At 32.6% G+C, this 15223-nt stretch overlaps 1 protein-coding gene across 1 annotated transcript; it reads right to left on the bottom strand.

Moving 5' to 3' along the window:
• Window positions 1–218: 218 nt before the first annotated feature.
• Window positions 219–2572, bottom strand: LOC131875671 (proteasome subunit beta type-7-B-like). Its single transcript, XM_059220275.1, has 6 exons — window positions 2407–2572; window positions 2096–2267; window positions 1011–1196; window positions 915–970; window positions 719–788; window positions 219–607 (listed from the first exon to the last, which is right to left on the bottom strand). Coding segments are annotated over exons 1-6 (720 nt in total). The 5' UTR covers window positions 2409–2572; the 3' UTR covers window positions 219–373.
• Between the last annotated feature and the right edge of the window lie 12651 nt (window positions 2573–15223).

Here is a 15223-nt window from a genome sequence, read left to right as displayed (position 1 = left end):
TACGGTTTAAAGTTTTCAAAAATATATATTTTTATTTTTAATAATTAAATTTTTATAAAAAATTTAAATACTTAATATAGTTAAATTATAATGTAGTACACTAATAACTACTTCAATATCATAAATAAAGTAATATTAATATATTAGATTTATATCCTTTATTCTTTAATCACGAAAAAAATTCTAAAATTTTATCATTCATGAATTTGATCCGAATTTTTTCCTTGCCAAACTAAAAAAATGAACACAAACCCAATGATACACACACATGCATTTTCTATCCAGCACCCAGTTATGAGTGACAATACAAACAAATGCAAAATTAGAAAGGACGACTTGCTAAAGCAAGCAATTCCATAACATGAATTACAATCTAAATTGAAAACTTAAGCACCAAAAATGTGCAACAAAGTTCACAAGGAGTTTGGTCCAAACTGTTGCAAACAAATAAAGTTACCTGCATTGCACAGAGATGTAACTGCAAATAAACATTTGAACTTACATTTAACCCTTCTTTGTATCGTGATTCAAACATTGCCATAGCAGCAAGAGATCCAAAACCCATTGTGGCAAAAGGTAGAGTGTCTGTTGATCCATGAGGATATACCTGCATCCCAAAGAAAAAGTTCACAGAGAAATATATCTTTTAACTCGTGCCCAGCAAGAAAATGAAAAATGAAACAAATTACAAATTTTGATTGGTGTATAAGCTGCTTACCGTATGTAAGTGTGTTCCAGTAATATCCACCCCACCAAGTACTAAGGCTGCACTCACATGGCCTTGGTAACTACACCCAGAAAATGGAAAACAATTAAAGCAACCATACAAGACAGAACAAAATACTATCAACCTTAAAAGCAATATCAATCAAAACAAACAAAAATGGATACATGTTAGGAACATGGAAAATCACCCGAATAGATGGGATTTTAGAATAGTGAGGGCACTAACAACCAGTTGCATTGAAAGCTCATATTCATATTGGCAGCTCCAACACTGAAATAAGCACTGATAAATATTCTCCGAGGAACAATAGAAAAATATAAACAAAACCTGTTACTGCTTCTGTATCTGCAGCAGTTCCAGCACCACAGCAGTATATATTTGGTGCAATATAATGTATTTTTTCACAGTTATTATCACACACTATTGGTCCTTCAGTTGCCCTGGTGTCGGCCCCAAGTATGACTCCATCCTGAGTTGAAAAAGCTCAACTTTAGCAAATCTTTTTTTATATTGCAATTCAAGTACAAATTCTGCTTAGACAAACACCAACATGAGACCGATACAAGCTCTTTGTGAGCCCTAACATTGGACCAGTACAAGCTCCTTGCGAGCACACACACTAGAAACCTACAATGGATGGAAGACCAAACCAAGAGTCGCAGCTTAGAAATCCACCTATAGATATCACAACCACGACAAATGACAACAATGGAAGACCAAGAGTCACAACTTAGATATCCACCTCTAAATATTTTGTTAAGATCAAGATTTTTAAATTTTTTCAATGCAACTGAGAGGTATTTCATATAAAATTGGAAAAAAGGTTTAAGCCTAAGAAAAAGCCCAAAGCATCTGAGGTTTTATTTTTAAGGTAAATACATTCATGAAACAAGATAAAAAAAGATGAATATAGGAACTTTTATCTCTATCATAGATCAGAATAAATAATCCATTTTGCTCCTATTCCAAAACAATCCTTGCCCCACTTGAAACCATTTCTAATATATTCCCTCAAGCAACCCCCCTCACCAGACCCTCAGTCAATAGATTTCTCTTAAATCGGCAGTACATCCTTCCCCTTCTATGAATCCCTGACTTTTACCTGCATTCGCTTAAACTATTTTGCTTGAAACCCTATATTCCAACTCCTTGATTTTTGAATGTTTTTAGAGACATGCTTCTTTACTTCAAAAATTAATGCAACTCACTCCTCCACTCTTCCAAATCAATCCTAAATATAACACAGACTTTAATCAAATCACGCAATATGGTTACTAACGACCTTCCAGCAACAAATACAAATTGTGAAACAATCAACATAAGAAAAAACAAAGACTCCTTAACAGATAAGGGAATGACAGAACTAACCTTGAACACAAGACCAACAATTGTCGTTCCTGTTTTGCGAAACTTTGGCTCTTCAATACCTTTCTTAATAAGCATTTCATTTCTTTTACACAAATCAAAAGAGAATCCACCTTTGGGAGGGATGTCAATTTGATTGTTTGCCATAACTTGACATGGTTGGTTGAAGAAACCCCTGTAAAATATTACCAGAAAAATCAAAACGGCAATCTCTTCAAAGTTCCTAATATAAAATTCATTTCTTAAGTTTCCGCAAATATAAAAAATTTGAAAAGTAATTAAAGTATTATGCTGAATTGTCAAAAAACAATTACATAAGGGGAATTGGAGTAGCTTTAGCATCACTTCTTAGAATCTACTCAGAAGTTAGTAATCTATTATTTGATTGACAGTCGGGGAGCACTGAATTGTTAGGAATATAAAGTGGGAGGAAAAAATAGGTTTTTTGAGCAGTGTCTTTGATTTGTTGGGTCATTGTTTGTTCATTTATTTTTTCAAGAGTATCAAACTTAAATTAGTTAAATGGCACAAACTACACACAATGGAAAGGGATATTAAAAGGAATTCAAATTTTCATTGATTTGTGGAAGTTAGTAGAGGATAAAAATAGACCAACTATTCCTAGTGATGCTACTGACAAAGAACAGTTGATTTAAAAATAGAAAAGGACTTGCAATTTTTCAATGTTCTTGCATTCATAAGACACATATTTCACAGGCTTATAAAAAACTTTCTTTGAGTAAAAGATCTTGGTGCCACAAACTTCAATTCAGTTATGAAAACTGTAAATGATTATCTATACTGAACACTCTAGTTGAATCCGAAAAAATATGTTGAGGGGATACCGCAAGGATTGAAAATGCACATATGCAAACATGTTAGCATTCCCATTTCTGTTGGTTTAAATTGATAATTTTATATGTAGAAGATTGTCCCGAGATATAAAAGGACATGTGTCATGTTCCTCGTGCAAGTGTTGTAGGATGTCTAATTTATTCCCTGGTCTACACAAGATCGAACATTGAGTTATGAAAAGAAATAAAAAACAAAAGCAGGGAAGGAATTTTGAACTGAAAATATGACCTTTAAATATTTGGACAGAAGTTTGGATCATGCAATCTGCTAACAAAGATGACCTAGGTGAACAGACTAGAAGATATATAGGATTTTGTAAAAGCCAACTAGACTAGAGATATTGAGTGCCCAATATTTTCAAGTGGTTATGTGTTTGTATTATGATGCATCATGACTATCATAAGCTTAATGTTTATAGGCTACGTGACTGTCCACTGTCATTATGGTGAACCTCAGACTTTACCATATGTTACTTATCTGTACCTTCATAAGGTTGTCACTGCATTTTGAATCTTGATACTTATCCACTATTCCGTAACATGTACAGGGTCTATGAGGTGAAATTACGTCTCATATTATTCATGGTTATTCATAGGGGAACACATCAAATATGTTTCTGCATACCTACTACCACTGTCCTAATAGGTCTATGAACAACACTTTATCCTCTTTTCAGTGCTTCTTACCCCATTAGACCTGGAGATCATTGTCCTCTTCAACAGTAATAATACTTCTGTTGCATGAATCTTTTGGTTCTCTTGGTTTTCATTTTACCTTTTGTCACTTTAAAACATGATACTATCATTTATTGACCTCTACTCACCCGTGGGGTATCAAGCTCCCTCATACCTTGCCATGGTTACTTGGTCACTGTCGTCCCTAATAAGCACTAGTATATCATAGGACTAAGTTTATAGCTCCTTTCTTAGACCTTCAAATCTGTTTGATTAAAATGCATCCATTGTTTTATCTTTACCCTTCAGGCTGGAAAGGGCATGTGATTGTATCCATCTCCCATAACAGCAATTCCTGTAATTGTGATAAATGCTATCATTTCCAAAATGTCATCTCTATTGGTAATTATGTCTAAGATAATGAATTAAAGATCCTATGGTTGGTTTTCATAAGCATAATAAGGGTCTTGATTCCAAAATGCTTTGAAAGATGAGCAGCACAAGGAGTAAGCACACATGGTCAGGGTGTGAAGACACCAATTGAGCCAAGAATCAACTTAATAAGAGTGGAACTAAATCAACAAAATTCAAATCACAACTCAACTACCAATGACGAAGATGGCTTTAATGCTATGTTCCCCTAAGTTTAAACTACAGGGGCAGCAGGTGATCACAAGATGCAGTTCTAGGATTTTTATTCTATACCTGAGCTTTCTTTGAAAGAAACTCTAAGGATCTAGAAGTATTTTAAATTATCTACCTTAAAGCATTCCATTTACACAACATTGGCATGGTGTTGTAAGAGTATAAATGGAATTCAATGATCAATGTTAAAATGAGAAAAACACAGCAGAAAATGAGGAACTAGAAAACAATGTACCATTTGTAAAAATATAGTAGAAAACATCTTTTCTTATTTCACGTCAAATATGGTGCATAAAAATAGAGATAGATGTTAAACATTATAAAAATGATATTTATTGAAAACTACATAGGACTTTTAGAAATCTTTTTTTTCTTTCCCCTAAGAAGATTAATATTAGAAACAAATGGCTGGCCCTAAAATAGCAAGCCATTCTATTATTAAGCACGGCTTACTATTTTAGGGGCAGTCCTATGTTTTTTTACCTATACCATGATTAGAAAATAAATTGAAAGGAAACCCACCTTACTGGTTTAAAATTGGACTTCTAAGAGAAACCTATTAAAACCTTTAAAAAATCTAATATACTCTAAACCTAAAATGTACTGTCTGACTTTGCTCTGTATTTTCCTCTCTCTAGATATAAACATGAGCCAAACAATGATAAATACAAAAAAATCGAATATCATTTCTTCAAAATTCAGAAAAAAATGTCAGGAAACAGACAGCAAAAAAGTTTGTTCTACCATTGCGCTGTATTCTCCTGTATCTAAGCGTCTCTAAGTGTAAATGTGAGCACAAAAACATATATTAAAAAATCAAAACCACCTTTTAGAAACTTGAGAACTTGAGAAAAACTCAGGAAATGACATAGCAAATGCAATGAGGTCATTATTACTTGGGATTAATTATGGGTTTTTTGAGTATTATGCTACCATGCTTTCGGGTATTATTCATGAATGATTACTCCTTGTGCCATGTATCAACTTGTCATGAAATTCATACGTTGTGCATAAAATTTCCAATCTCCATGCTTAACAAAAGTATCCTAACATGATTTAGTTATTAGATTAAGCTTTGAAATTTTTCTTTTGAAGATAACGCAGTTTTTGGCCTTAAAAAAAGATCATATGTATAATTTTTTTTTTCTCTGTTGTTTCCCTCAATTTTTATAGTTCGTTATTTTTGCAGTAATGGCCACTGCAGTGAACAAGTCTGAAATGTGTCTAGTGTTTGCAAGAGTCCCAGTCAAGGCAGTAGAATGTATTAAATGAAAATGGAGAAAAACAAGTCCATTACGTACTTGAACTCAATAAGGAATTTTAAATAAAGGCAGAGCATTTACGTAAGGGACATTCAGTATTAAGCTAGGTCATAAGGTTCAAATTCGAGTTCAAATTTGGCAACAATAAAATTCAGATGAAATTTGGCAAGGGGAAAAATCTGAAAAAAAAATTCACCTTATGTAAATTTTTTACTTTTTTTATTTTTAATAATATATCCACAAAATTAACAAAATAAAATAAAATTTCATATAGAGAACATTCATTAAATTTTATTTTAAAAACATTAAAACAAAATAAATAATTTTTTTAATTTTAACTCTAAAAATACAAAATAAAGAAATATTAAATTCTATTTTAAATAACATAAAATAAATAGTTAATATATTTTTACTCTTAACTTTGAAAACAAAATTAAATCTATTAAATATTGATTTTTTAATACACACTTAATCAAAGTGTAAAAAGTATTTATTTTTTTATAAACGTCAATTATAAAATAAAAAAAAATTGAATGTTTCAAATTTTATAAAACATAAGAAAAGCTAAAAATAAAAACTTCATAAAAAAGACCTAAACTAGGAACAAGTCGTGGCAGGGAGCTGGAAGCAGCAGGGAATCTACAGTAGCGCAGCCTAAGGTTAAACTTTGTTGTGGTCGTGTGGTTTGTTGCGCCTTGCCCTAACACCCTCCTCTTAGACACTGCAGAAGAAATGTGTACCTGAACAAACTAAATAACACTGCGGAAGAAATGTCACGGCAGAACAAACGTACTCATTTTCTGTTGACACTAGCGCAAGTGTTGAATATATAAAAAAAATTTACCAAAATGCTTTTGTGAAATTAATTTTAAAGAAAAACCTGTTGTTCTCTCATACAAACGTAAACGTGAATTTTTTCGAATTTCATACATATTTTAAATGTTCACTGAATTTCAAATATCAAGATAGAAATTTGGCGAACCCTGTGAGTGTTACTAATTCAAATACAGATTTTGGAGTGCATAATTTGGCTGCTAATCAAGAAAATTCAAATCTTGAAGCAAGTAACTCTTTGCAGTTACTAAAAGATCCACCAATGCAAACCATAGATAATGCAAAATTGGTAAATAGTACATTGAATGCTGATGGCAGCATTGCTATCACCAATACTGGCTTAGACAGAGATAAAAAGAAGATTAGAACAAAATAAGATGCTAGATGTAAGCCATTTATGACAGACGGTAGACGACTAGATGCTTCTTAAAATAATTGCAGTTTTTTGTTTCTCACTCTTCATAATTGCTACATTAATTTGTTAAGTGTAATGCAAACAGGTTACTCGGGTCATTTTCTCTTCTACATTTGAATTATTCATGAATGTTGTTGAATACCTAAGGAATTTTACGTCTATCAAAAATATGAGTTAAATATCCAAGGAAATTTAGTGTTCGTTCATTGTAACTTAGTGAGGAAAATAAATAAGGATAGGGTTGGGTCCTTCTTCTTGATGTAATGTGGAGACTCAGTTGGGCCCTTCTTCTAGATGTAACGTGGAGACTCAGTTGGGTCTTATTCCCATGTAACATGTAGATTAAGCAATTGATGTCTATAGGGTTGGGTCCTATTCCCATATAACGTGTAGATTAAGCAATTGATGTCTATAGGGCTGGGCCCAAATGTAACGTGTGGACAAACAATAAAGCTGGGTCCAAAAGGTAACGTGGCACAAATTGCAAGTTATGTAGGCCCCAAATTGGGTGCCAAAGTGCAAGGTAGATTGTGTAAAATAAAGAATTGGTTAAGGCTGACTTAGAAGACTTAAACATGATTATTCATTCTACACAATGTATAAACAAGATTCATTCTACACAATAGAGATAGATTATTCATTGCTAGCCTTATGTGAATCAGCCTTAAAAGTGTAGTGAACTATCTTCTTGTATCAGCGATTCATTCCTAGGAACAATGAATTGTCCCAATGGCAACGAATCATATCCACAGTCAGTAAATTCACTCCTATGCTCTGTGAATGATCTGCATGGCAGCAAACAACAAATCTCAATATTGCAGATAAGTCTATCAAGTTATTCTTTGTGCCCTAGTTTGGAATCTCCAATATGTTGTTCTTATTTATATGTTGCTTCAAGTGCAGTAAGCAAAGTTGTATTCTGATATTATCTAATATAAACTTGAAAATATAAACTTGAATCTTGTTGTTGGGTTTTTCACCTCCAAGAGGGAGGTTTGCCCAGAGTAAACTTGTGTTGTGTGCCCCTTCTATTTGTGTGCTTTGATTCTTGTGACTGCATTATTATTTCTTGCTCATTATTGCTAATCTGATCATGAAAATCAACATGGTGTAGTCACATAAATCTGTCCACTTAATTAAATGAATATTTAGTATTTATTTTGTAGTCACATAAATCTGTCCACTTAATTAAATGAATACTTAGTATTTATTTGATTATTTAACCATCAATTAATAATTAATTAAATTAATATTTAATTAATTCATCTTAACCCTATTCTCCTATTAATTAAATAAATTATTCAATTTATTTGATTTAATTCACTTAACCAAATTCAGACCATTAATTAAATAAATAAATCATATTTATTTAATTAAATCTTCTCTCACATTTAAATAAATTAATATTTATTTAAAACCCCCAAAATCCCACCTCTCACATTTAATTAAATAAATCATTTATTTAAAATCACCTTTATCCTCCACCCACTTGCATTTTCCTACAAATGCAAGTTGCACAATTATTTTAAATAAATCATTTATTTAAAATCACCTTTATCCTCCACCCACTTGCATTTTCCTACAAAAGCAAGTTGCACAACTATTTTAAATAAATTATTTATTTAAAATCCTATTTATCCTCACCCACTTGAAACCTTTAATGGTTTCCCTTAAAGTATTCAAACTTGATGGCTTTAAAGTCTTCAAACTTGATGGCTTCCTTCTATAATCTTCTTAAGACTTTAATGGTTTTCCTTAAAGTCTTCAAGCCTTTAATGGTTTCCCTCAAAGTCTTCAAGCATTTTAATGCTTTATCTTCATTTTTCTCATTTAAATAAATTAATATTTATTTGAATATTTATCCAAATGCAAATTACACCATTTAATTGAAATAAATGATTTTATTTTAATTGAAAATACCAAAATTTCTCCCACTTGCATTTTCCTACAAAATCCACTTGTATGCCTAAACCCCTTCTAGATTCTTCTAAACCCTTCCTAATTAGCCTAATCCATCCTCTAAATATTGTCACATTCCTAAGCAAATTGGAGTCACTTCTCAAAGACTCCAAAGTCTTTGAAAAGCAATTAATGCTTTGTGTGTTCAACAAATTAACCCTCAAAGTCTTTGATAACCATTGAAGGCTTTCAACCTTCAACCACTTAATCCCCAAAGTCTCCAATAACCATTAATGGTTACCTCAAACCCTCCCACATGGTTAAAACATTTGTTTTGACTCAACCTCTACCCAACCCAAAGGTCTCATCAAGCCTTTAATGCTTTGACCATGATTATCTCTTAATCATTTGCACAAAGGTTTATCCTTGGATTAACTCTTAATCCAATGGGTAATCTTAATTTAGACTTGACCCTTACCTTCTAGATAACCATGAGGTCTTCTCAGGCCTTTAATGCCTCCAACCTCTTCTCTCAACCCAATCCTATGTTGACACTTGTCACCATTTTATTGGTGTCAATTGTGCACATGGATCCCCAACTTTCAAACTTGGCCCTTAATTAAACCATTCAATCTTAACCCTTCATTTCCCCATTTCTTCTATAAATAGAACCCTTCTCCTCAAGCAAAAGGAAGCATTTAGAGTATTGTTGTTATACTGGCATTAGCATAGAGCTTTTTCATAGCATCACTATCTACTCTTGCATAGTATTTGCTTATCATATTCAACCATCTTGAATCTCCATATGGCATCCATGGCTAGTGCTAAAAGCTCAAAGCTACACTCTCATTTGGGACTTGGAGAGGAGAGGAACAAGGGAGGAGCAACTATGAGCATCTTGATTAGCTATTTTATTCTATGTTTATATGTTTTCTATTTCATGCTTAATATCTCTCTTGATATGCCTGTTTAGGATAATCTTTTGTTGCTAACACTAATGTTTGTTTCTTGTGCTCTTGTGTGTGTTGCCATCAAACAGATTTTCTAATCCTTTTTGCAGAGCATCATATTTAATTATTTAACCATCAATCAATAATTAATTTAATTTAATTTAATTAATTTACCTTAACCTTCTTCTCCTATTAATTAAATAAATTATTCAATTTATTTGATATAATTCACTTAACCAAATTCAGACCATTAATTAAATAAATAAATCATATTTGTTTAATTAAATCTTCTCTCACATTTAAATAAATTAATATTTATTTAAATCCCCCAAAATCCTATCTCTCACATTTAAATAAATTAACATTTATTTAAATCACCTTTATCCTCCACTCACTTGTATTTTCCTACAAATGCAAGTTGCACAACTATTTTAAATAAATAAATTATTTATTTAAAATCTTATTTATCCTCACCCACTTGAAACCTTTAATGGCTTCCCTTAAAATCTTCAAACTTAATGGCTTCCTTCTAGTGTCTTCTCAAGCCTTTAATGGTTTCCCTTAAAGTCTTTAATGGTTTCCCTTAAAGTCTTCAAACTTAATGGCTTCCCTCTAGACTCTTCTTAAACCTTTAATGGTTTCCCTTAAAGTCTTCAAACTTAATGGCTTCTTTCTAGAGTCTTTTTAAGCGTTTAATGGTTTCGCTCAAAGTTTTCAAGCATTTAATGTTTTATCTTCCTTTTTTCTCATATAAATAAATTAAGATTTATTTAAATAAAATCCAAAATTCACATTCACATTTAAATAAATTAATATTTATTTAAATAAAATCCAAAATTCACATTCACATTTAAATAAATTAATATTTATTTAAATATATATCCAAATGTAAATTACACCATTTAATTGAAATAAATGATTTTATTTTAATTGAAAATCTCAAAATTCCTCTCACTTGCATTCTCCTACAAAATCCACTTGCATGCCTAAATCCCTTTTAGATTCTTCTAACTCCTTCTAATTAGCCTAATCTTATCCTAATCATTGTCACATTCCTAAATAAAAGGAAGTCACTTCTCAAAAACCTCCAAAGTCTTCAATGACCATTAAAGGCTTTATGTCTTCAAATGGTTAACCTCTAAAGTCTTCCAAACTATTAAAGGCTCTTACATAACCATTTATGGTTAACTCACCTTTTACCTTTGGTTAGAGACTTTCCTCTAACTTAACCATCCTTTTGATTCATGGGTCTCTTCAAAGCATTTAGTTATTTGACTAAGGTAGCCATTTAACCCTTGCACATTGATTTATCCCTTGGATAAAAGAAATATCCATTAAACTAACCCTAACCCAACCCCCTAGGGTAACCATCATGTCCCCTCGAGAATTTAATGCTCCTTATCTCTCCTCTCAAGCCTCCTCATGGTGACACTTGTCAACATGGGATTGGGTTGAAAGTCTCACATGGATTGAATATCTTTCAATCCTAACCCTTGTTAAGATTTCTCAATCTTAACCATTCATTTCCCCATTTCTTCTATAAATAGAACCCTTCTTCTCAAACAAAGAAGGAAGCATTAGAATATTGTTGTTATACTGGTATTAGCATAGAGTTTTTTCATAGCATCACTATTTACACTTGCATAGCATTTGTTTATCATTTTCAACTATCTTGAATCTCCATATGGCATCCATGGCTAGTGCTAAAAGCTGAGAGCTACACTCATGTGGAACTTGGAGAGGAGAGGAGAGGAACAAGGGAGGAGCAACTATGAGCATCTTGATTAGCATTTGGAGGAGTATAGTTTATCTATTCTATGTTTGTATGATTTCTATTTCACGCTTAATATCTCTCTTGATATGTCTGTTTAGGATAATCTTTTGTTGCTAACACTAACGTTTGTTTCTTGTGCTTTTGTGTGTGTTGACATCAAACAGATTTTCTAATTCTTTTTGTAGAGTATCATTTGGTGAACCTGACGTGAAAGATTAGAATTTTGTGTTTAAATTAGCTTTCTTTCTTTTTTTGAATAAGTCTTTTTAGTTGGTTGTTTAGAATGTTTTTTTTTATTAAATGGTTTCTTTTTTAGAATAAACTTTTAAATTAGTTGTTTAATTTTTATTTTTTTAATTAGTCTTTTAGAATAGATTTTTTTTAAGTTTCTTAAATTAGTTTTTATTTAAAATTAGATATTTTTTTAAGTAGTCTTTAAATTAAGATTTTTCTAAGTTAGTCTTTCATTAGTTCTAATTTAGATTTTAAATTAGTTTTTAATTTAGTTTTCGATTAGCTTTAAATTAGTTTTATTAATTTAGATTTTATTTGTTTGTTAGTGTGACTTGTGTTAATGTGATTAATTTAATTTTGGGTTTCCATCTTGTGCAGGACATAAGGAGCATCTTTCTAACATATTGTTGCAGGTGTTGAAAATGTCAAATTTGCAAATTTTTCCTTAAACATGTTTTAATTGGAAAAATTGATCAATCCTAGGATAGTTATTTACATTGTCTTCATTTTGCTATCTTGGTTTAAAAATGAACATACACATTGTTATCTTGGATTAAAACGAACTATCATTTTTGCAATCTTGGCTAAAACAAACATTCACATCTTTCAATATGGGCTAAAACGAACAATCAACTTGTTATTTTTTTTATTTTATTTTTTTGAGTTTAAAAACAACAATCACATTGCTATCTTGGATTAAAACAAACTATCATTTTTGCAATCTTGGCTAAAACAAACATTCACATCCTGCAATATGGGCTAAAAAGAACAATCAACTTGTTTTGTTTTGCATAGCGATTTACTTCAAGCAAACATGTTTTTTATTAAGTTGACCAGGGTTTCATTTTTCCTAGTTTACTCAACATATTGCCTTTGAAGGATAAAAAGAATATCATGGTTGTTGGAGAAACATTTCCAAATAAATAGATCATCATTGCAATGACAAGTTAAAAAGAACAAGTGTATTTTGTGTTTGGCACACTTGTGCAAAAGAGTTTGTCGAGTGGTCCTATTTCTAACACACACTATCCTCTCCCTTGGCTTTCGTGGTCCTAGGTGCAAGAGAAAAGTGTTAGTAACACTCAAGTTTTATCTTTTTAAGAGAGGCCTACCAAGAGATCGATCACTCTTGGGAATTACCTCGCGCGGTAAATCTTTCGAGTTGCTATAAAAATTAGGTGTGAGCGAAAGTTGTAGCCTTGGGTATAGTTGTTCCTACAGTGTAAGTTGTCGAAAGGACAAATGGGCCCCACCACAAGTTACAAGGCTCTTAAATGAGTCATTGCAGAATGAACTTATGTCTAAAAATATCAAAAATTACTAAACACCTTTTAAGTAGTAACCCACCCGTTCTATTGATTGAGGATATTTGTGAGAAGTTCAGTGCAAGAGCATAGATGGTTTTGCTCCCAAGATACTCACTGTACATATTTCCTTGAGTAGAAACATAGGTTTTTGAAAGGTTACCTGTAACCTGATAAAAGTGGGGTCGCCCCCATCATAGGGATCATCTATTTGTTATGATTGTGCAAGACTTAGTATATCACATCCTTACCTACCACGGCGGGATTCATAAGGTATGTAGTACCAAAGTTGATGAAATATCAAGATGTGGGCTGAAATTAGCGCAACTGGCCATTTGACCTTAGGGATAAAGAGTGTTTGAAGTGTCTTCATTTTGTATCAGCCCAATACAAATTGAGCCGACTTCAGGCTTTGAAAAAACACCTAAAATACATTTGAAGGAAAGGGTCATAAAAATCCAAGGATTGGGTTGATCTAGACCCACACTTACTTGTGCCTTTTGAGACAACATTCTTGTGTTTGTGTGCTTGCTTTGTTTTCTTGTCAAAGAAAAATCAAAAAATCAGTTCCAAAAACAAGTATGCATCCAACATAAACATTCTCAAAATACCAACAAAAGATCAAAAACAAAGAGCAAGAGTATCAAACTATATGACCATTCTTCACATCTTAAGAAAGAAGAATCTTCATCAACATGTCAACTTGAAGAGAAGACCATTGAGCTCAAAGGCTTTAATCAAAAGGAGGAAATTTTTCTATCTTAATAGACAAATCTTTGTCTCTCATAGAGCCTTCTTACGACTTATGCCTCTGTATCTTCAAGGGAAATCAAACGAATTTGATCAAAAGTCATTAAACCGCAAAGCTTTTATGCAATATCAAGCTTTGAGTTATCACAAAAACAAAGGAGGCAAGATCAATCCTGACTTCTTTCCAGACATTTGTATCACATATAACATAGCTCGAGAAGAACCACCAACCCCCGAGAGGGAAGAAGAAGAGTTTATCCCTTATGTAACACGAAGTTTCTATTGAAGTTAAACATTTCATCCCTTATCCCATTTGCACACCATCAATCTATTTCAACTCTCGAAATATCAAGAGGTTTTTGTCCTAAGTTCTCTTTCGATATTTGCTTGAATCAAACATAATATATCACTTTTTAAAGTGTCTCTACATCTAGGATAAACTCATCCTAAGAGGCATTTCTACGCAGGTTAAAACTAGTCTATGAGTGAATCTTCTCATTACTAGGTAGTTGAGTCTCTAACACATCTCAGATCTCTCTAAACCTTATCACATCAAACATTGTCAATCAAACATAACAAGCAATTCAAGAAAGGACTTTGGTAATATCTACCTTTAGTGCTAGAGATTCATATGCAAAACACCCCACCAAACATAAACCTCTCATTTCATCAACAGCTCATCATCATTTTCACCCAGCTTCAACAAAAACTTGTGAACAAACTGGCTCACACTAGATCAAGAACTAGACAAATGGAAATTGAGGAAGAAGAGGGAAAACATCAATGAATTCCAAGAAGCCCTTGGAGGAAACATAAATGATGAAGATCCAAGTACTTCTACTCCTGCGGCAATAGAAAGGGCACAACACAACCCTCTCTTTAATAGACTTTTTGATGAAATACTCAGGAGCAATGTTGATGCTCATTTTTTGAGACTTGCTCAAGAGGGAGCCAAACTACCTTCTGACTTTGATGTTGCACAACTAAGACGAGCATCAGAATTCCAAAGTCGTAATGAGGATGAAAGAGGACGAGATCACATCAAATACAACCTTCATCAAGGTAATCCCCTACCCCCTCCTCCTCCAAATGACATAGACATGTTGTGGAAACAAGTCAAAAATCTCGCCCAACAGCTTCATAGTGGCGTGAAAACTAATCAGTTTTCACTTAATGATATTTTTCCCTATCCCTTTGATAGGAATCTTCATATGCCACCTTTTCCACGAGGGTTTGAAACACCCAAGTTTGAAAAGTATAGAGGAAAAGGAGATCCTCGTGATCATGTTAGAGAATTCCATTCAGCATGCCTAGAAGTGGCATACGAGGATACATACCTGATGCGACTTTTTCCCCAGAGTTTGGGAGGAACAACCACATCATGGTTTTCCCGATTACGAGGTGGCATTAGGACCTTTGAAGAACTAGTCTAGAAGTTCTCGGCACATTACTCACACGACATTGAACAGGATATCACAATGGCTGATCTATGTAACACTAAACAAAAACCAGGCGAGCTCTTTTTGGTCTTTCTA

Source organism: Cryptomeria japonica, chromosome 5, assembly GCF_030272615.1.
Source record: "Cryptomeria japonica chromosome 5, Sugi_1.0, whole genome shotgun sequence".
In the NCBI taxonomy this organism is placed as follows: Eukaryota; Viridiplantae; Streptophyta; class Pinopsida; order Cupressales; family Cupressaceae; genus Cryptomeria; species Cryptomeria japonica.
This window is presented reverse-complemented; position numbering and strand designations above follow the sequence as displayed.

Coding starts and splice junctions, on each gene's coding strand:
- LOC131875671 (XM_059220275.1), bottom strand. Junction 1,197..2,095: donor TTGTTGGTCTTGTGTTCAAG/GTTAGTTCTGTC, acceptor TTTTCAACTCAG/GATGGAGTCATACTTGGGGC. Junction 608..718: donor CTGGAACACACTTACATACG/GTAAGCAGCTTA, acceptor TTTGGGATGCAG/GTATATCCTCATGGATCAAC.